Below are 24141 nucleotides of genomic sequence, written 5' to 3' on the forward strand. Positions count from 1 at the left end.
GAGAACTTTTTGGTAACAACTCCACTTGGAGGAAGAAGTATGAGTACAACCCCAAGAACATCATCCCAACAGTTAAGCATTGTGAGCGAAAGATCATACTTTTCTGCAAAGGGGACAGGACGACTTAACCATATTAAAGGGAGGATGGATGTGGTCATGTATCGCGAGATTTTGGCCAACAACCTCCTTCCCTCAGCAAAAGCAATGAAGGCAGGATGTGGCTGGGTCTTCTAGCATGGCAATGATCCGAAACACACAGCTAAAGCAAACTAAAAAGTGGCTCCGTAAGAAGCATTTCAAGGACCAAGAGTGGCCTAGCCAGTCTCCAGACCTGAACAAAATAGAAAATCTTTGGAGGGAGCTGAAACTCAATGTTGCCCAACCCCAAAACTTGAAAGATCTGGAGAAGATCTGTAAGGAGGAATGAGCCAAAATCCATGCTTCAGGGACTACAGGAAACGTCTGACCTGTGCAATTGCAAACAAACATTTCTGTATAAAATATTAAGTTCTGTTTTTCTATTGTATCAAATACTTATTTCATGCAATAAAATGAAAATATATTATGTAAAAATCATACAATTTTTAGATTCTGTCTTTCACAGTTGAAGTGTACCTACGATAAAAATTACAGACCTATCCATTCTTTGTAGGTGGGAAAACTTGCAAAATCGGCAGTGTATCAAATACTTATTTTCCCCACTGTATATATACACACAATATATCACAAAAGTGAGTACACCCCTTACATTTTTGAAAATTTTTATTATATCTTTTCATTGGACAGCACTGAAGATATGACACTTTCATACACTGTAGAGTAGTCAGTGGACGGCTTGTATAACAGTGTAAATTTGGTGTGCCCTCTAATAACCGAATGTCCAATACACTGGCAACAAAAGTGATTACACCCCTAAAGGTACCGTCACACTGAACGATATCGCTAGCGATCCGTGACGTTGCAGCGTCCTGGCTAGCGATATCGTTCAGTTTGACACGCAGCAGCGATCAGAATCCTGCTGTGATGTCGTCGGTCGCTGCAGAAAGTCCAGCACTTTATTTGGTCGCTGGATCTCCCGCAGACATCGCTGAATCGGTGTGTGTGACGCCGATTCAGCGATGTCTTCACTGGTAACCAGGGTAAACAGCGGTGACGTCACCGCTCTGCTTTCCGGCCGCTGGGCTTACACAGGGCAGAGAAGCAGAGCGCCGAGGGACAGACAGCGGAAGGTAAGTATGAAGTGGTTTTTTTTTTTGTTTTTTTTTACTTTTACGCTGGTAACCAGGGTAAACATCGGGTTACTAAGCGCGGCCCTGCGCTTAGTAACCCGATGTTTACCCTGGTTACCGGCATCGTTGGTCACTGGAGAGCTGTCTGTGTGGCAGCTCTCCAGCGACAAAACAGCGACGCTGCAGTGATCGACATCGTTGTCGGTATCGCTGCAGCGTCGCTAAATGTGACGGTACCTTAAGGGTGAACTTACAGACATTGTGGCACAAAGTTCTATAATTGTCTGATTCATCTGCAACAACCCAGTTCAGATAAATGGATTTCCAGTAACAGAAGTTCCTGCAATAAAACCTGCGGTGCAGCAATTTACCATTAGTACTTGTGAAGTGAAGCTACCTGGACAGCAGACTGGCACGGAGACCAGGACAGTCATAATATGGCAGCCAGGTAATCCCGGTCATATAAGGCTTAGTACCTTCCTTCTGGACGCTGGTGCTTACCTGTACTTTCAGAAGCCATGTGTGGTACTGAGAGCGGCACAACCACCGTCATCCTCTGCACCTCCATAATAGTGGCCTCTGTAAACGGCATCTGAATCTTGTCAGTCAGGGAAGGAGGCCGGTCACGTCCTATCACCGAGTCAATTTCAGCTTGGACCTTCTCTATTAAATAGGAAAAGAAAATTAAACAGAGAAAAAAAAGGAAGAAAAAAATATTGTGTTTTCTTACAATAGACTACAGATTAAGCATGACGAGGGCGCCAAAAAGTAGCTGTGCGTTCCACATCTCCTGCATGTCAGCTATGTGGCCAGAAGCGTCATAGCCCCATCCTCAGATGCCTGCATTTCTGGTATCCTTGAAGCTTACGTTAAGTTCCCACAATGAGTTTTTGCTAAGTGCTTGCCGCTGGGCAAAAAACGCAGCGTCTAAGACCACGTTCATACGTTGAGGTTTTTACCTCAGTATTTGTAAGCCAAACCCAGGAGTAGGTGATAAATCCAGAAGTGGTGCATATGTTTCTATTATACGTTTCCTCTGACTGTTCCACTCTTGATTTTGGCTTACAAATAAAGAGGGGAAAAACACCAAAAACTCTTACAGTTCCAGCAAAGTGGATGGGATATATAGAAATCTAATTCCCCCTGTGTTTTTTATAGTCAGTGTAAAATGACCTGTGGTGTGTGATTCAAATTTGTGATGCAATTTCCTCTTGTGGCTACGCTTTCCCCCATAGATGTGTATGAGATGCTTGAAATCTGCAGGTAAAAATGCACGTGTTTTTAGTGTGTTTCTGCTGTGGAAATGCACTTAAAGTGCATGTAATCCGCACATGACTGTATCAATACAGTTTTGTCAAAGCGAAATACCAGTAAGTATCAAAAACAATGCAGCTTTTTTAAAACATAACACACCAAAAACTGCAGAGGCAAAAACGCCATAAAAATGCATAGAAAAAAAATAACTGACATAATTAATGTAAGGTCACATACACACGTTGAGTATTTGGTGAGTTTTTTACCTCCCTATTTATAAACCAAAACCAGAAGTAAGTAAAATTATATTTTTCATCTGCTATTGTTGTCCCGGTTTTGGATTACAAATAGAGGTAAAAAAAAAAAATCACCAAATAATTAAAGTCTGCATGTGGCCTAAGGGTATGTGCACACCATCAGTAAACGCTGCGAGTTGGACGCTGTGTACACCTGCAGCGTCCAACCTGCAGCAGCCAGCTGTGACAGCATAGTGCATGGGATCTCAAGAAATCCCATATCTACTATGCATCCACAGACGCTCGCGGCTCACCCATGGAGATGGACATGTGGCGCGTCTCTCCAGACCGCAGCATGTCTATCTAGCGGAGACATTTCACCCATACAATATATTCAACACGGTGAATCAGCACAGTTCAGTGAACGCATGCGGATTCACCTGCGTTCAATAGGCAGCAGTGCTTTGGAGGCAGCGGACATGCACTGCGACCAAAGCGCTGCCAATTCCTGATCGCGTGCACATACCCTCATACTGTAGGCGCAGTAATTCTGAACAGCAAAAATCACCAAATACTCATCATGGGAACGTAGCCTAAAAGGAGTTTTCAGGTTTATGTTATCTGAGGAGTAAGGTTTCTCCTTATGGAGAGTGACATTGCAGGGCTGCCACGCCAGTATGAGTAGACTTAAAACCTTGCAGGCTCCTCTGGGAAATTAAATATGGAAACTCTCTCTTCAGAACTTGAAATCCCCTCTGAAAATACAATTTGCATATATAATTTCCCAGAGGAGCCTGCAAGGCTTTAAGTCTACTCATACTGGCGTGCCAGCCCTGCAATGTCACTCTCCATAAAGAGAAATCTTACCCCCTAGTCAGTCTTAGTCTCTTACCTAGTCAAATCAATCTCATACTTTGCACTGACAAGGGGCAAAACCCAGAAACACCGTGTCTGCAAATTGGGATTCTGGTTTGGCTTTTATCTTAAGTCATATTGCAAGGCTCGTTAAAAGGATTGATAATGCAGGATCACTACTTCCAATACGTGGCGGTATAGAGTTCAAGTTTGCTTCCTCTCTGAAGAGATCATTTGCAGGTTTATGTTAAGAATCACTTAATCACTGTATAAATGAAATACGATATACTTGTAATATACTTTCTATACTGTATAAGATGATTGCTTTCATTATATTCACTTGCTTAACCCTGTAAAAGGACCATACTTTTTTTTTTTTTCATTTTATTTTCCAAGAGAAATATATTTTTTATATTTCTGTCTACACAGCCATATGAGGGCTTGTTTTTTGAATAATGATATAATGCACTGAAGAAAATAGAAAAGAAATTCCAAAAGGTTGTGAAAAATAACGCAATGATGCTATGGTTTTTTGGGTTTTGTTTTTATAGTGTTCATTCTGCAGGAAAAATGGCCTGGTGATATGATTCTCCGGGTCTGTATGATTACAGCACTACCAAACTTAAAGGGGTTGTTATTATTGTTATTAGCAAATACCTCCAATTAGAAATGTAGTATGATTCTGATTCGATAAAAATTAAGTTCTTCAGATAAGCTATGTCACTTACCCCATGTGCAGGGCATTGCAGCAGCTTAGGTATCCATGGTTACGATCACACATATAGTGACAGTTAGTTAGCTGTAACCATGGATACCTCTGCTACTGCAATGCCATGCACATGGGGTATGCAACATAGCTTAGCTGAAGAACTACATTTTTAGTTGGGGGCACTTTTTATTATTATTATTACACTTAATACATATTGAGATATATATTAGTTACAAGAAAATTCCGAAACCTTGCTAAAAAAAATAATAATAATTGTTTGTCATTTTCTGATACCTGTAACTTTTTTCTGTTCCTTCCATGAAGCTGGTTGAGGTCTCTGGTTTTTTTCCTGAGCTGATAATGTTTTTATTGATACCATTTTGGGGTACAAGACGTTTTCAGGGTTTTTTTGCATATTTTTTGGCAAATGTGGCAACGGTTTTCTTTATGGGATACAATGTATGGTTTAAATTATTTTATTTTTTAATACATTGGACTCTTTTGGACATGACTATACAAAAAAATACATTTATTTTTTTATTTATTTTTGAAGGAGGAAAGGGGGATGTCATTTGAACGTTTTAATAATTTTTAATTTAATAAAACTTTTTTCTTAATGATTACTTTATTTTTTAGATACTTGATCCTGTGATGGTTTTATTCATTTACGGTATATTATAGACTACAATACAGTAACCGTAATCCAGTACGTAGTAAAATGACGCTTCTCCTATGAATCCCAACCTGTAACTGGACTAAGATGGCAGTGATGGGGGCCTTTGTTCAGCTGAAGAGGTTTGCTTTTTGAACGAGAACGGCAGCTGCTCATCTTCCCAGAAAACAGAGGCTAAGTCGTGCAAAATTCCCGAAAACCCCCTTTGGACAAACTTCTAATACATATTAAATGGCCGTTCCTCATGAATTTACATGTTCAGCCAGCTTTAGCATAATGTGCATGGGCATCATGTGTATGTGTCCAGTCTAGGCAATGCTCTAGGAGCTAAAATCATTGGTAGTCACACATCTTGCATTACCTCTGCACCTCCAGCTCGGCGGAGAGCAGGACTAGTTCTGTGCAGGGCTTCCACCTTCTGATTGTAAAGACGTTTATTGGAAAGTCTATTAGAAAGTTGTAAAACTTTCCATTTCTCTAAATCCAAGTCACCCATTTGGAGCCCTGTCTAGTAAACACTAAAGCTAAAATACTTTGCTCTCCATAAAGAAAAATGTGATTCTCCGTTCCCGTTATCGGACCTGCTCCTAAGGTCACTGGTGAGGTAGTGACAGAGTTGTGCACTTTGTGCCTATGTAAACTGTCATTGGGTATTATCAGCTGGCACCGCCTGACTCCAGCAACAGACTTTAATGAACTCCTGATATACATAATGATTTACTATTCAGCGGGATTTATTGATTCCACTATCTATTTAGCTTGTAAATAGGCCAACCCATGACTCTGAAAGGAACTCAGAAAAGTATAAGAAAGGTTGGCTATAAGGGCGAAGGGCATGCCTCCTATTAGGCTGGGTGGGATGAGTCAAATGCTTCTTGGGTGGGCGGGCAAAGGTGCATATTCCAGCTTCTCATTCATTTTAGCTACGAGTCTTTTGTCCTATGTCTTTTATATTTTAACGTGCAAACCATGACAAAAGGATTACTGAAACTAGTCTGTCACTAGGTTTATGTTGCCCCATTTGAGATTAGTATAAGGAATAGATTGATACTCTGATTCCAGCGACATGTCACTTGCCGGTCGTTTGGCTGTAGTTTTGACAAAACACCATTTTTGAAGCTCCGCTAGTCCTCTCAATGATGAGCTGGGTTATTTTCAGGTAGCCCCACCCCCTGACGTTGATTGCACAGAAAGTGGCCAATCGGTGGTGTGGGCGGAGTTATACTGAGCTTATGAATACAAAATAGCGGGTGCTCATCTGAGGACTAGCAGAGCTGCAGCGGAAAAACCTATGTTTTATCAAAACTACAGACAGAAGCCCAATAAGTTATAAAAGTGCTGAATCAATACTATATGTTGTTCTCAGATGAGAAAGCATAAACTGATTGAATTTTACAATGTAACAATCTGTGATGAAGTTTAATGCCTAGTAGCTGCATACTTTACCTTGGACATTAGGATGAAGGCACATATACAAGAGAGACCAAAGAAGTGTGTTTGTAGTGGTGTCTGTTCCTGCAATGAAGAGATCACCAATAATATAGAACAAGTACTCTGTGTCGAAGCTGCTCTCCAGTTGCGATCGCTGTTCCTCATTTATATGAAGGAGGTACATGTCAATAAAGTCCCTGGGATTCTCGGGGTCCAGGGAAAGCTTATGCTCCTCTATGATCCTTTTTAGAAAGGCTGTGATGTCTATAACAATTTGCCTTAGCTCTCTGAATGGTCCAAATGGAAGATAGTACAGCCAAGAGAAAACGTTGCTGAGGATGGCTTCACTGTTGACACTGATCTCTAGTCCGCGGGACATCAGAGCCAGCATGGTCTTGAACTCCTTATCCTCATAGTCAAAGCGTTTGCCAAAACTTATGGAACAGATGACATTGGAAACTGCATTATTGATGATCTGAAAGGGGCTAAAGCCTTTATTACCAAACTTTGACATTTCTGTCTTCACGTATTTGAACTCTTCAATAATTATGGGTTCCAGGCTCAGCTTCCCAAGGCCAAAGTGCCGTAAAGTAGAATGGGAAAATCTTCTCTGCTGTCTCCATATAGGACCATATTTTGCAAAAACAATTCCTGAAAAACAGAATAATCTGTTGATTTCTTACAAAAGTAAGTTAATTTACTACTATGTTACAGCAACATTTCAGTCTATTTTTGCCTTATACATTTCTTTTATAAATGAGGTATGACAGATATTTAGGTAAACCATGGATTGAAACCCAAGTATCTGTTATTGAAGAATTTTACTGGAGACACCCATTTATACATAATTTGTATCGCCATGTCGGGAACAACCAATGCTATAAAACTAATCACATTATCTAACCTGCCCAGTGAATTCCGGAGATAAAAAGAAAAACAACCAAATGTTAAAAATGTTGTATCACTAAAAATTTCAACTCATCCCGCAAAATACGAGCACTTACATGACCTCACGGGTGGAAAAAAAAAAGGTTAGGGATCTAAAAACATGCTGCAAAGCCAAATTATTTTATGTAAAAAATTGTGTCCCATGTTACATCCTTGACCGAATAAATCTTTTTTGGACATCAGTGATGAATGCTTGCTTTCTTCTTTATAAACTTCTGTAATACACTCATTAAAATACTTACTACGCCGCTTAAAGATTTCATTGATGTGTGCAGTTTCCAAATTAGGTCACTTTAGGAAGGTTTCTGCGAATATGGCCGTCTGTAACCTATTGCAGTCAAATATGCACTGCCAAAAATCAAATGGCGCACCTTCTCCCCTGAGCGTCGCCACGTCATGAAACAACATCTAACAACAACACTAATGGGATATGGCCACATTCAGGAGAAATCGCGTAACAAATTGTGAGTTCTACTTTCTCCTATTGCCCCTTGTGAAAACAAAAAAAAATTGAGGCTAAAGTTACATTTTAGTTAGAAAAATGTAATTTTTTATGGAAGTATTTGGTTTTAAAATTCTGTGAAGCACCAGTGGGTTCAGAGTGCTCAGCACATCCTAGAAGAGGAGTGTTATTTCTAAAACAGGGTCACCCTGTTGGGGTTTCTGCCGCTTTGGCACTTAAAAGGTTCTGTAAATGTGCCATGGTATATGCAATCTGTTCCAAATGTACGAGCCAAAAGTCAAATAGCAATCCTTCCCTTACTAACACTGCCATGTGCCCACAAAATAGATCCTGACAACATACTGGATACTGCCAAGTTGTGCAAAAAATTGTCGGGTTAAAGTTCTCCTGTTACCCTTTGTAAAAATGAAAACTTTGGGCGTACAGCAACATATTAGTGATAATATTTTTTGTTTTTTATTTTTTGTTAACTTTTTCCATTCCATTATGAGTTAACTCCAATGAAAAGTTATCAGATTGAAATACTTTGAGTGGTGCAGTTTTTAAAATGGTATTTCTTTTGGCAGGTTCCCAAATATAAGTATGTCCCTCAGTCATCTGAAAAAGTAAATAGGTCCCTTTAAAGAAAAAAATTGAAAAATTGCTGCTAAATTTTAAACCATTTTAAAATACTAATAAGAGGAAAATACTCGGAGACCACCCTAGCATGCTCGTAAAACCAGACCAACGAGTACACTCACTCATTACTAGTCCCCATGCTTTAATTATTTAAATAAATAATTTTAAAAAATTATGTGGAGTCCCCCTCATTTTTGACAACCAGCCTTGCTAAAGCAGACAGCTGGGGGCTGGTATTCTTAGGCTGGTAAGGGGCCATGGATATTACCCCCCCAGCTTAAAAATAGCAGCCCACAGCACCCAAGAAAAGGCACATCTATTAGATGCGCCAATTCATGTGCTTTATCCGGCTCTTGCCAATTGCCCTGTAGCGGTGGCAAGTTGGGTAATATTTGTGTGATTGATGTCACCTTTCCATTGTCTGGTGACATCAAGCCTACAGGTTAGTAATGGAGAGGTGTCCATAAGACACCTCTCCATTACTAATCTTATAGTTGTATGGTAAGTAAAGACAGAAAAGTCCTTTATTTGAAATAAAAACAAAACACACTTTTTAATTTTTATTTAAAAATGCAAACACAGTTATACTCACCTAAAGCCCATTCCATTGAAGCCAACATCTCCTGTAATAAAACCAAAAGTAAAAAAAAAAAAAAAAAAAAAAAAAAAACTTGTTTGACATTCTGTCCCATCTCATAATCCATGTCTGAGGATAAATATTTTCCAACCAGGACGGTGCCAAGCTACGACCGTCCAGGCTGAGAACCACTGGTGAATCTGCTGCTGCGAGTGCAGAATCAGTGAGCAGCAGCGACTTCATAGACGTTAACCCTGGCCACTGAGGCTGCGTTCCCAGCCGGGATGAACTGTGGTGACCTCAGCACTGTGAGAAAAAGTCACTGAGTTCACCGCAGTTCAGCTCAGAGAGCTCATCGCAGTCTCATCAGCTGCTGCCTGCTCTCGCAGTTGAATATAACTCTCAACATACTCTCCTGCTCGCGCTGATTGCCGGCAGAGCAGGAGAGAATGATGAGAGTGGTCTTCAGCACCCGGCACCTGGGAACAGCGCTAACTATACTGCTGCTTCCTAGGTGCCGATACGTGTGGTGCTGATGTGATTTATACTGATACAAACTCAAACATATACATAAATAAATTGACAACTGAGTGTTATAAGTTAGAGAAGTATCTGAGGAACACATCTCATTGCCAATTTATTCAAACATTTCCCAGGAGGAATAACAAATGAATGACACAAAGTAGAGTTATAAATAAATAACAAATTTAAAACATTTCATAGAGAATACAAGTACTGAATAACACAGGCACATCAGCAGGAGAGTGGATGGGTCTTCTGTAAATTCTTCTACTGTTGTTCATTTCCTATTTTTAGTCACTAAGCCTTTGATACATGCGTTTGTGCTTTGGAAAAGGATAGTTCAGTTCTGAAGGGCAAACTGCATGAAAAACAAGAATGAGATTGTATCCAGTATCGGGGTCATCTAATCTACTTGATAACACTCTTCCATTGCAGCAATTCTATTGGATGGTATTCCAGCGACCTGGACTTTGCCTGAAAATGGCTGAGAAAAACAACTGTAAAAGATACAGGAGGATATGACAGGAAAAAGAAGAATTGCAACTCCCAACAAAGCAGAGTCACAAGTTTAGCAACATAGCTAGGGATGAGCGGACCCATGGATGTTTGGGCTCATCATATTCCTTTAGAACTGTAGTCCAAAGTTCAGTTCGGGTACCAGAACTTGACCCCGAGCCCCATAGAAGCCAATGGGTACCCGAACTTTTGTGCTGTAAAATGGTCGTAGTAAAGGCTATGGGGGCTGAAAGAGGAAGCAAAGTGGGAGTAAGAGCAAGACAATTGCCCTGCAAAGAAATGTGGATATGAAAATAACTTGAAATAACAGAATAAAAAATAATAATATTGAATCACGTGGCGGAGGTACAAGTGACAGAGAAGGTGGACGCCCCGGTCTAGGTGGAAGAGGAGGAGGTAGCCAACACTCTTTTGGTGTTCGTTCTGTTTTTTAAGGAAATTAGTTAAAATAACAGAATAAAAAAAATAAATAAATCACAATCTTGAATCAAGAGGTGGATGTCCAAGTGGAGGAGGTGGTTTAGGAGCAGGTGGAAGAGGCGGAGGTGGCCCCCACCCACTCCTCACCCCTGCCCTCCTTGCCAGTCTGCACACTGCAGAAAAACACAGCAGTTGGCACCCGTGTTTCGTCATCAGCATCAGAGATGTGCTGTGATGGTCCGCTGACTGTGTGCACTAGCACTCCCATGTAATCATCCTCAAACTGAACAAGTGGTTGGGCATCAGTGCACTCAATATCTTCCACTTGTAGGGCAGGACCAGGTGGATGGCCCATGGACTCCAGCCAGCCGAGTCATCAAAATGCAGAAGTGATTGCTGCATGACTGTGGGGCTCAGACAGCTTGGCTGATTTGCAAGGGGTGAGATGCAGGACAGGTGCCCATGTTCCGCAAGTGCCAACTCTGCACTTTCAGCAGTAGACTGGGTGGAAGACAATGCGAAGGAACGTTCACCATCCAATCTAAAACTGCTTCAATGGGTTCTGACCTCACCATTTGTCCAAAGGTACTCACCTACGAAATTATGCAGAACGTTCTGTTGCCTGTGTGCACCAGAGAAATCGGTTTAATTTGGGTGTGAAGCAGGCACAAATCTACCACGTCCTTTCCCAGCAGCACCTACACCACCATCACGTCCCCTATTTGATGCTCTCCTCAAGTTTTGTACTCCAAAAAAGTGCACAGTAGAGAAGAAAAAGTGCTCAGCAGATTCTTACACTTTTAGGGTACCGTGCCCTAGGCTGTATTACAGGTACCCTGCACCAGCCTATACAGCTCTGGCAAAAATTAAGAGACCAGTTCAAAATGTTCAGCTTCTCTGATTTTTCGCTTTATAGTGTATATTTTTGTGTAAAATGTACATTGTTGTTTTATTCTATAAACTGACAACATGTCTCTGACATTTAAAGCTAAAAATTTTGTATTTATTTGCAGCAAATGAGAAATCGACAAAATAATAAGAAACAGTGCTTTCAGACCTCAAATAATGCAAAAAAAAAAAAAGTTCTTATTCCTGTAGAAACAACAATACTAATGTTTTAACTCAGACACGAGAGTGTTCCTTGGTGGTGTGTGAACAGGTTCCTACAGACTTGTTCAATGTGCAAGTAGCCCATGTGTTTCTTGTTTAACTCAGGAACAGTTCAAAAATCAATATTTGGTGGAATAACCATGATTTTTAGTCACAGTTTTCATGTGTCTTGGCATGCGTCTTGATCACCTAATCAGAAGTGTTATGATCTGGTGGTTTAGGAGCAACATGGGACGAGCTCTGAAGGAAGTGGTACCTGTACTGACCGCAGTCCCTAAGCTCAACACAACACTAGAAGTAGCCGTGGGATGCTCCTGACACTCCCTAGGCACCTCGTCACAGCCTGAGAACTAACTACCCCTAAAGATAGTTTTCCTGTTTCTATCTTGCCTCAGAGAAAATCCCCAAAGGATATATAGCCCCCACAAGTAATGACTGTGAGTGGAGAGGGAAAAGACATACACAGAATGAAACCAGGATGAGCACAGGAGGCCAGTCTAGCTAGATAGATAGGACAGGATGGAATACTGTGCGGTCAGTATAAAACACTACAAAAATCCACACAGAGTTTACAAAAATCTCCACACCTGACTAAAGGTGTGGAGGGTAAATCTGCTTCCCAGAGCTTCCAGCTACACAGAATTAATTCATACTGACAAGCTGGACAAACATAGAAAGCACAGAACGGATAAGTCCACAACCTGTGGACAGAAAAGAGCAAGCAAGGACTTAGCTTTGCTGAACTGGTCAGGATAACAGGGAAATCCAAAGAGATGTGAATCCAACCAGGAACCATTGGCAAGTGGCACTGGCTGAAGAGAGAGCCAGGCATAAATAGCTGAGCAGAAAGACAAGGCTGCACCAGGCTGCATTAGGTCACTGTGCACCAGGCTGCATTAGGTCACTGTGCACCTGGCTTTGAGAAATCCCATGCCCACTATGTGTCCACAGATGCCAGCGGATCACCCACAGAGATGGGCATGTGGAGCATCTCTCCAGATCGCAGCAAGTTAATTTCTCTTGCAGAGACCCTATTCTCTGCTATAGGAATTTCACTAATAGAATGTATTGGACACAGTAAATCTGCACGGTTCTGAGAACACATGCGGATAATTCACCTGCATTCAGTAGAATGCAGCAATTTGGATATAGCGAACATATGTTGCATCCAAAGCGCTGCTAGTTTCAGATCAAGTGCACATACCCCTATTGGATCATTCCTCTATTACATTGCCTTGCCTACTGACCACTCAAATGAAATGCTGCAGACTGTAATTTCACTCCAATCTCAAGGGTCCTGAATGCTGTAAATGTATCTTAACAAAATAGATATTGAAGAACTAGATGGTGGCCCGATTCTAACGCATCGGGTATTCTAGAATATGCATATCCACGTAGTATATTGCACAGCCCACATAGTATATTGCACAGCCCACATAGTATATTGCACAGCCCACATAGTATATTGCACAGCCCACATAGTATATTGCACAGCCCACATAGTATATTGCCCAACCACGTAGTATATTGCCCAGCCACGTAGTATATTGCCCAGCCACGTAGTATATTGCCCAGCCACGTAGTATATTGCCATTGACGTAGTATATTGGCCAGCCACGTAGTATATTGCCGAGCTACGTAGTATATTGCCCAGTCACGTAGTATATTGCCCAGTCACGTAGTATATTGCCCAGTCACGTAGCATATTGCCCAGTCACGTAGTATATTGCCCAGTCATGTAGTATATTGGCCAGCCACGTAGTATATTGCCCAGTGACATAGTATATTGCACAGCGACGTACTATACAGCACAGAGCCACGTAGTATATTGCCCAGTCAAGTAGTATATTGCCCAGTGACGTAGTATATGGCCCAGCCACGTATAATGCACAGTGACATAGTATACAGCACAGAGCCACGTAGTATATTGCACAGCAATGTAGTATATTGCACAGCGACGGTAGTATATTGCACAGCGACGTAGTATATTGCCCAGTCACGTAGTATATTGCCCAGTCACGTAGTATATTGGCCAGCCACGTAGTATATTGCCGAGCTACGTAGTATATTGCCCAGTGACGTAGTATATTGCACAGCAACGTACTATACAGCACAGAGCCACGTAGTATATTGCCCAACCACGTAGTATATTGCCCAGCCACGTAGTATATTGCCCAGCCACGTAGTATATTGCCCAGCCACGTAGTATATTGCCCAGCCACGTAGTATATTGCCCAGCCACGTAGTATATTGCCCAGCCACGTAGTATATTGCCATTGACGTAGTATATTGGCCAGCCACGTAGTATATTGCCGAGCTACGTAGTATATTGCCCAGTGACGTAGTATATTGCACAGCGACGTACTATACAGCACAGAGCCACGTAGTATATTGCCCAACCACGTAGTATATTGCCCAGCCACGTAGTATATTGCCCAGCCACGTAGTATATTGCCCAGCCACGTAGTATATTGCCCAGCCACGTAGTATATTGCCCAGCCACGTAGTATATTGCCCAGCCACGTAGTATATTGCCCAGCCACGTAGTATATTGCCATTGACGTAGTATATTGGCCAGCCACGTAGTATATTGCCGAGCTACGTAGTATATTGCCCAGTCACGTAGTATATTGCCCAGTCACGTAGTATATTGCCCAGTCACGTAGTATATTGCCCAGCCACGTAGTATATTGCCCAGCCACGTAGTATATTGCCCAGCCACGTAGTATATTGCCCAGCCACGTAGTATATTGCCCAGCCACGTAGTATATTGCCCAGCCACGTAGTATATTGCCCAGCCACGTAGTATATTGCCCAGCCACGTAGTATATTGCCATTGACGTAGTATATTGGCCAGCCACGTAGTATATTGCCGAGCTACGTAGTATATTGCCCAGTCACGTAGTATATTGCCCAGTCACGTAGTATATTGCCCAGTCACGTAGTATATTGCCCAGTCACGTAGTATATTGCACAGCGACGTACTATACAGCACAGAGCCACGTAGTATATTACCCAGTCAAGTAGTATATTGCCCAGTGACGTAGTATATGGCCCAGCCACGTATAATGCACAGTGACATAGTATACAGCACAGAGCCACGTAGTATATTGCACAGCGATGTAGTATATTGCACAGCGACGGTAGTATATTGCCCAGCCACGTAGTATATTGCCCAGTCACGTAGTGTATTGCCCAGTCACGTATATATTGCCCAGTCACGTAGTATATTGCCCAGTCACGTAGTATATTGCCCAGTCATGTAGTATATTACCCAGCCACGTAGTATATTGCCCAGCTACGTAGTATACAGAACGGAGCCACATAGTATATTGCCCAGCCACGTAGTATACAGCACAGAGCCACGTAGTATATTGCACAGTGACTGTTAAGGACTGGCGGAACGCACCAAGTACAAGATGAAATGGAACTAGGTGCGTTCGCAGTCCGAGGTCCACCGTGCAGGTAAAAACCCTGCTGCTAGTAAGACGGACTATATGGCGGTACTATAAGTATACACGCACGAGTTAACTTCACCCTGCGTGAAGGAAGCAATCCTGTTGCGTCACAGGACCGCGGTACCGCACATAGAGCGCGAGCAAGAAGTCAGCGAACTCAATCCCAACTAGGATTGAAGTCCAATTAGACACTTGCTGGCACAACACCGCAACTGGGTGTGTAAGGAAACTAAATAATAATACAAAGGCACAAGAGTGCGTGCGGTGCCGCACTGACGGACGCCACTAACCACCCAGGCTTGGGTCAGGAAAGCGCAGAGCAAGCGCACGGCGCCGTACAGGCGGACACAGCAATTGGTAGCTGTAATGTGTGTTACGTGCTGTTGGATAAGTCGGGCGCTAGATAGCAAACATACACCTTCCGCGAACAATCATTCAATAGGGAGGGTTATTTAAAGAGCGACTTTCACTCACAACACACACACATATTTACAAGACAATACTAGCGCATGGCCGTGCGGTCATGCGCAGTTTATATAGCTGCAGCACAGGAAACAGCTACAGAAGTTTTGCCCTTTCAGGACCTGCCAAAAGGACCAATGGGATGTGCTGCAGTACCTGAGCATGTGACCCTCGATCTCCAACGGGAGATCCTGCCCTGGGCATGCTCAGACAGAGAAAAGCAGGACTTAGATCCAGAAACGTCCACTCGTCGCTGCCCAGCACTGGCTTCAATGGCAGAAGCAGGAAAAGACCGAAAAAAAAGGGGTAACTCGGAACCCTAGAGAAAACAAAACACCTAAACAACAAGGATCCCTAAAAAATAACTTTTATTAATCCATAATTAAAAATCTCTAATCATGCCGCAAATAATAATGATAAATTAAGTAAACAAAATTGTGTACCTATTAGATCCTAGGGCGTCTCTACACTGGAATCTGCCTGTCAGTGGAGGTTGGCACCCTAATTTTCTGCGGTAGGCGCCCCCACTCCGCGTCGACTCGACCCTCACAAATCCCTAGAATTCCCTAAATAAGGAACCCTAGAAAAAAAACTGACAATATCCCTATGGGAAAGAGACCTGCCTAACAGTGGGGGTAGGCACCCTAATGTGAAACGGTAGGCGCCCCCACTCCACGTCGACTGACCCTAGAAACCCTACAAAATCCCTAAATCAGGATAGAAATAAAGAAGTGTACCAAAAATACTCCCAAACACCCAAAGAAAAATAGAAAAAATACAAAAAACAAAATCTCAAAAAAATATTAAAAGCAAAAGAGATACGCCCATATAATCAAAATATAGGGCGTCCCTATAGTGAAACATAAATATGTCTTCACTAAAAAAAAAAAAATATATATATATATATATATATACATACATGTGCAAATGCAGTAATCTCAGTATGAGTGAATGAGATATAGTAATATCATTAAATCTTGTCCATATCAAAAAAGTACAAAAATAGAGCACTCCTGTAATATAATAACGCAGGTGCTCAGAGCATGTAGATCAAATGAAAAAACACGCTCCTCACTGCATCATGGTGTGCACTTAAGAAAAACCTCCACAGATAGCAAGCATAAATACATACTGCGTCATCTTAAATAGACTAATATGCAGAAGGCTGGAAAAAATGACATTTCAAAAGTCTGTCGTAGATACCATATGTTATGCTTGAGCTGTTTAAAGTGCACAGTGCTATAACAGGTTATCTACAGTGCATGCAGCAGATAAATAACAGTGTAGACCCACGAGCCTGGGGCCCTCAGAGATGTAATATACTTTCTGTATGAAAGGACACAATCATCCTCATACTAAAGAGAGAGATATCAAAACATCAATACTCATCTGCAGGCTTGTGGGAACCTTTAGCACCGCTAGGACGCCAATCGCATCAAGCGCTAGATAGCCGTCTCCCCAAAACAATGCCCGACGCGTTTCTCCCCCATTCGTATACAGTGGGGGTTCCTCAGGGGTATATAGAACTCCTAGATGGCTGTACAAAAATAGGAGCTGTGGACTCACCGTACATCTCTGTATAAATAGTAATGCGGAGACACGTGCAGCACGCCGGCAACAAAGCCGTCCCTAGAGATGACATCATCAGTATTTGCCATGTGAGTAAATGGAACGCATAATGCGTGTCACACAAGATGCCGTATCCACGCCTGCGTAGTAGCCAATCCAAAGGTGGCTCGAGATAGAGGCGGTCCTACGATATCACGTGATACCGAGCGTCAGAGAAGGCCGTGTACGAAGAATACAAGTAAGTAACGTACCATCACGGCCAGCGCATGCGCAGGGCATTGTGGCATCATAATAGATGATGATGCCACCAAATCAGAAAAGGCCGTGTACGAAGAATACAAATAAGTAGCATACCGTCACGGCCAGCGCATGCGCAGGGTATTGTGGCGTCATAATAGATGATGCTGCCACCTAGTGGCCAGAGCTGGTTAGGTCCGTGAGACGCAAAATGCGTGCCACAGCAAGGTTAGCGCTTGCGCATAAGAACAGGACCAGAAGCCAGCGCATACAAATGTGAACCCACAATAAGCAGGTACGCTGGAGGCGGGCATAGGCGATTCATGTGCCGCAAAGGTACAGGGCGCTTCCGATTAAAGTAGGCACCATAAATATACAGACCCAATGACACAATACCGTCAGAAATACCGAACTAAGTTTATGAATTATACTGTATATAACAGGTATACAAGTGCACAGAAAAAGCTCTGTATATGATGAATAAAATAAAAAGAGGAAATGCACACCTGTTAAATATCCCTAAGTACCTCACAGATACAGACGAAGCCTCCCAAGTAGTAACTAATGAGTATCCACAGCAAAATAAACAAACGGACAACAAAACTAAACATAAAAAGAGAAATAACACAATCATATGTCAAAAAGATAAGACAAAAATTAATTAGATACCGTATAAATATACTTAGCCAAGGTTCAGAATTATACAAGACCTAACAGGTGGCTAAATAAAGCTAGTGAAGGTCAGCTGTTCATTGAGGCCCGAGGGATTCGTGGATCTCAATATGTAGATCCATCTGGTTTCACGCTGTATAATCCTTCTGTCCCAATCACCACGTCTGACAGAAGGGGGAATAACCTCAATAGCACTAAATTTTAGGGAGCCAGGGTCACCATTATGCACTTGGGTCACGTGACGGGCAATTGGTGTATCCCTGCAGTGTCGAATGTCACCAAGGTGTTCACTAATGCGAACACGAAGTTCGCGCTTGGTCTTACCCACGTAGTCCTTCGGGCAAGTACACGTGCAGAGATACACCACACCCATGGTCCTACAACTGGCAAAATGTCTCATGGAGAATATCCTATTAGTAACCGAGCTTTTAAACGTATTAGAAACCCTAATGTATTTACAGAAAGAGCAACGTCCACACCTAAATGTGCCCATGGACCTCTTGTCTAACCATGTACCCTGTGCTGTTGGGGGTACAAAATGGCTTTGAACGACATTATCCCTAATTGACCTTCCCCTCCTGTATGTAATAGATGGATGTGGAGCCACAAAATCACCTATATCAGGATCAGATGTCAGAATACGCCAATGTCTCCTGAAGACATCAAAAACCCTTTTAGACTGGTCATCAAAAGTGCCAATCAGGCGTGTGATGGAGGTCGATTCAATCTCAGTCTTGGGTAACAAGAGTGATGTCCTATTTGAATCCAGGGCAATTTCATAAGCGGAGGTAACCACATCATCCGGGTATCCCCTAGCTCTAAAGCGATGTTTTAGTTCAGTGGACCTCATTTTAAAGTCGCCCAGGGAAGAACAGTTCCTCCGTAACCGGAGGAACTGTCCTTTGGGGATACCACGTTTTAACGGAAAAGGGTGATGGCTCTCCCATCTCAAAAGACTATTCGTAGCCGATGGTTTGCGATAGATAGTTGTACCCAGAGAGCCATCACTCAGTATCTTAATGGAAACATCAAGGAAGGTGATACTGTCACCTCCTATTTCATAGGTGAAAAACAAACCTTCCACTGTGGTATTCAGATACTGTAGGAAGCTAGAGAATGAAGCAGCATCACCCTTCCAAAGGACGAGGATGTCGTCGATGTATCTGCCCCAGAAGATAATCCTGGGGCACCATGACTCATCCTCGTCCCTAAAGACAAAAATGTCCTCCCACCAGCCCAGGAGCAAATTAGCATATGTGGGGGCACAAGGGCTCCCCATTGCTGTGCCCCTGAGCTGGTGGTACCATTTCCCGTTAAACAGAAAATAATTCCGTTGAAGGACAAATTCAAGAAGCTCAATCAAAAAGGCATTATGTTGGGCACAGTGGGTGCCTCTACTACTCAGAAAGTACTTTATAGCCCCAAGACCATCATGATGGCGGATACTACTATATAGTGCCTCCACATCAATGGAGGCAACAATAGTATCTGAATTCACCACGATCCCCTCCAATTTAGTCAGGAGATCACTCGTGTCCCTGATGTATGAGGGAAGGGCAGTCACAAAAGATCTTAAAAGTTTATCCAAATAGATACTTGAGTTCTGAGATAGAGCATCCACCCCTGATACTATGGGACGTCCTTTGAGGGGACTAATGCCCTTATGCACTTTGGGCAGTGCGTAAAAGGTGGCCACAGTAGGAGACTTAGGTAACAAAAAGTTGTACTCATTATTAGAGATGAGTCTAGACCCAACTGCTCGATTCAAAATATCTTGTAATTCCAAAAGATACCCTACCGTAGGGTCATTTTTTAGGATCTCATATGACACACTATCCGATAAGAGAGCATTACACATCTCCACATACTGTAAATGATCCAAGATAACTGTGTTCCCGCCTTTATCAGACGGTTTGATAACAATTAAATTGTTATTCTTGAGATGATCAAGTGATTTTCTCTCAGCCAGTGTAAGGTTAGGGTGAGTAGGATCGAGGCCAGGAACAATGTTATTAATTTCATCAGCAACCAGTTTTTGAAAAATCTCAATGCTACCATAATCACTTGGTGGTGGCATCCGCCTACTGACTGGCTTCAAATTTGAAAAAGGACCCTCGCCTCCTGGTCTCCCCCCTTCCTCACTCAATTCGGTGAGTATATCCAAATCAGTGAGGTCATCCATAGAAATCCCCAACTGTAGGCACCTCTGGTGATCGTTTTTTTGAAAAAATCGTCTCCATTTGAGTTTCCTGGTAAACAGGTCCAAGTCTTTGATCCATGTAAATGGATCAAACCTCATCGTGGGAACAAAAGTAAGGCATTTGCTTAAAACCTGCCTTTCGGTATCACTTAAATCATAAGATGACAGATTGATGATCTGATTTCTGTCACTCTCCGCCAACATCATCATTTCTGTTGATCGTTGGGAATCCGATTTCGCAGGTGGTACATGCTTCCCCCATGATCCCCTAAAAAAGAGGAGGATGATGAGGGCGAGGATTGATAACCCCTTACAGGTCTTTGCCATTTTCGCCCACCTCTCTTGCCACGATTTCTTGATCTAACAAACTGTGTGGCTGGGAAGCCTCTAGGTGCAGATTCAAGGTCAGAGGAGTCTATATCCGATGATGAGATATCGGTAGTTGGTGTTGGAGCAATTTGTAAAGAGGGATATGCCCTCTTCTCCTTAAACTCAGAACAGTCCTTGATAAACCGTTTATGTTTTCTCTCTTTTATCTCTAAATGAAACTTCTCCACCGCGTTTTTAAGAGCCTCCTCTCTATTATTAAACTCTGGATCGCTCTTATGTTTCAAAATAGAATCAATGTGTTCTTTGAGTTTTAATGACGTATTCTCCAAAGTTTTTTTCTCCTCATCCAACAATATCTGCATAAATCGCAGAGATGATGAAACTGACTCCTCCTCCCACTAGTTAGTAACGTGGGAGACACACACCTTGGGGCTGGCAAGAGATGAATTCTAAGGCCACGTGGTACCACATGATGCTTAATGTAATTATCCAAAGACTGGACCTCCCACCAGGATTTAATATTATTCCTGTAAATTGCCCGTCACGTGACCCAAGTGCATAATGGTGACCCTGCCTCCCTAAAATTTAGTGCTATTGAGGTTATTCCCCCTTCTGTCAGACGTGGTGATTGGGACAGAAGGATTATACAGCGTGAAACCAGATGGATCTACATATTGAGATCCACGAATCCCTCGGGCCTCAATGAACAGCTGACCTTCACTAGCTTTATTTAGCCACCTGTTAGGTCTTGTATAATTCTGAACCTTGGCTAAGTATATTTATACGGTATCTAATTAATTTTTGTCTTATCTTTTTGACATATGATTGTGTTATTTCTCTTTTTATGTTTAGTTTTGTTGTCCGTTTGTTTATTTTGCTGTGGATACTCATTAGTTACTACTTGGGAGGCTTCGTCTGTATCTGTGAGGTACTTAGGGATATTTAACAGGTGTGCATTTCCTCTTTTTATTTTATTCATCATATACAGAGCTTTTTCTGTGCACTTGTATACCTGTTATATACAGTATAATTCATAAACTTAGTTCGGTATTTCTGACGGTATTGTGTCATTGGGTCTGTATATTTATGGTGCCTACTTTAATCGGAAGCGCCCTGTACCTTTGCGGCACATGAATCGCCTATGCCCGCCTCCAGCGTACCTGCTTATTGTGGGTTCACATTTGTATGCGCTGGCTTCTGGTCCTGTTCTTATGCGCAAGCGCTAACCTTGCTGTGGCACGCATTTTGCGTCTCACGGACCTAACCAGCTCTGGCCACTAGGTGGCAGCATCATCTATTATGACGCCACAATACCCTGCGCATGCGCTGGCCGTGACGGTATGCTACTTATTTGTATTCTTCGTACACGGCCTTCTCTGACGCTCGGTATCACGTGATATCGTAGGACCGCCTCTATCTCGAGCCACCTTTGGATTGGCTACTACGCAGGCGTGGATACGGCATCTTGTGTGACACGCATTATGCGTTCCATTTACTCACATGGCAAATACTGATGATGTCATCTCTAGGGACGGCTTTGTTGCCGGCGTGCTGCACGTGTCTCCGCATTACTATTTATACAGAGATGTACGGTGAGTCCACAGCTCCTATTTTTGTACAGCCATCTAGGAGTTCTATATACCCCTGAGGAACCCCCACTGTATACGAATGGGGGAGAAACGCGTCGGGCATTGTTTTGGGGAGACGGCTATCTAGCGCTTGATGCGATTGGCGTCCTAGCGGTGCTAAAGGTTCCCACAAGCCTGCAGATGAGTATTGATGTTTTGATATCTCTCTCTTTAGTATGAGGATGATTGTGTCCTTTCATACAGAAAGTATATTACATCTCTGAGGGCCCCAGGCTCGTGGGTCTACACTGTTATTTATCTGAGTCTCAAAATTTCCAGCTTCATTTTAGTGACCGACATCAGCCACGGTCATCATAGATACTTCCATATGACAAACATATATAAATCAGGAGGGCGCATGGAAGTTCGTTAAAACAGGTATAAACATAACTTTATTAAAGGGAACCTGTCACCCCGTTTTTTGAGATTGAGCTATAAATACTGTTAAATAGGGCCTGCGCTGTGTGTTCCTATAGTGTATGTAGTGTACCCCGATTCCCCATGTATGCTGAGAAATAACTTACCAAAGTCGCCGTTTTCGCCTGTCAATCAGGCTGGTCAGGTCGGGAGGGCGTGGTGACATCGCTGGTTCTTCCTCAGCTTTACGTTGGTGGCGTAGTGGCGTAGTGGTGAAGACACAGCGCGCGATCTGCGCTGTCATCCCTTTCGTCGGTGGGGGCGGCCATCTTCCTGGGGCCGCGCGTGCGCAGATCGAGTGCTCTGCTGCACGGGGCTTCAGGAAAATGGCCGCGGGATGCCGCGCGTGCGCATTAGAGATCGCGGCGGCCATTTTCCCAAAGCCGAGTTTAATAACACACATAAATACATGCAACTGTCACATATTGACAGCATAGACACAGACGCAACAAGTAAAAGACACCAGGAAAAATTGGGTCTACCGCATACAAATAGTAAACATAACACCACACAATAAGGTATAGTAAGGTGCAGGTAAGAAGAAATCCCCACTAACGTCTCCCAGCAATCCAAGTCTCATGTGAAGTCAATTCAGAGTATAATGTGTAGGTAGCCGGAGACTCTCACCCACACTAAGTGCCTAGCATGCGCAACTATAGACGTAAGGGGGGAGAGAGATAAAAGGGGGACTATAATCTCACCTCACTGCGGGTAGGCCACTGTACACGCCCCGACGCGCGTTTCACCTCGCTTTCTCAAGGGGCCGCTAAGTCTTCTGGGTAATTTTGCAATGCATCGCCGGGAACGGAAGATGGCGGCCGTCGCGAGCAGCTAGGCGGACAACGGAGGGCAAGTATAGCAGGTCTTTCTTTTTTTATCATTAGATTTTTTACTATTGATGCCGCATAGGCAGCATCAGTAGTAAAAAGTTGAGGACACACAGGGTTAATAGCGGCGGTAACGGAGTGCGTTACCCACGGCATAACGCGGTCCGTTACCGCCGGCATTAACCCTGTGTTAGTGGTGGCTGGAGGGGAATATGCGGGCGCCGGGCAGTGACTGCGGGAAGTAAGGAGCGGCCATTTTCTTCCGGACTGTGCCCGTCGCTGATTGGTCGCAGAAAAAAAGCCACGACCAATCAGCGACTTGGATGTCCTTGACAGACAGAGGCCGCAACCAATGAATATCCATGACAGACAGACAGAAGGACAGACGGAAGTGACCCTTAGACAATTATATAGTACTAGATGGCAGCCCGATTCTAAAGAATCAGGAGTCTAGAATCCATATATACTTGAAATTCGGCAGGAGCTTGAAGAGCAACGTCACTGGGCCCGCCTCCACGCAGTAGAAACTTGCTGTGAGGTAAAAATTCAAAAATCACACCAAAATGGCGGGCGGAGTGTGTCACAGTACGGCACGTTTCTGATTGGTCGCTCGCAGCAGGCGGCAACCAATCAGACACTGGACACTGTTGACGTCACTTATCTCCGGACATTAGCTCCGGACATTAGCTCCGGACAAAGCCACGGAAGTTGGCACAAATTGCAGGAAGTAGTATTCTAGGCAATTAATCTCCGGACATTAGCTCCGGACATTAGCTCCGG

At 43.1% G+C, this 24141-nt stretch overlaps 1 protein-coding gene across 1 annotated transcript in view; it reads right to left on the bottom strand.

Moving 5' to 3' along the window:
* The window catches only part of CYP2U1 (cytochrome P450 family 2 subfamily U member 1), a 54480-nt gene that overhangs the window by 17787 nt on the left and 12552 nt on the right, over window positions 1-24141 (bottom strand). The window contains exons 2-3 of the mRNA XM_069743873.1: window positions 6403-7038; window positions 1731-1892 (exon numbers count right to left, since the gene is read on the bottom strand). Of these exons, the coding sequence (XP_069599974.1) occupies window positions 1731-1892; window positions 6403-7038 (798 nt within the window). The remainder of the gene's footprint in view (window positions 1-1730; window positions 1893-6402; window positions 7039-24141) is intronic.

Source organism: Ranitomeya imitator, chromosome 1, assembly GCF_032444005.1.
Source record: "Ranitomeya imitator isolate aRanImi1 chromosome 1, aRanImi1.pri, whole genome shotgun sequence".
Classification (NCBI taxonomy): domain Eukaryota; kingdom Metazoa; phylum Chordata; class Amphibia; order Anura; family Dendrobatidae; genus Ranitomeya; species Ranitomeya imitator.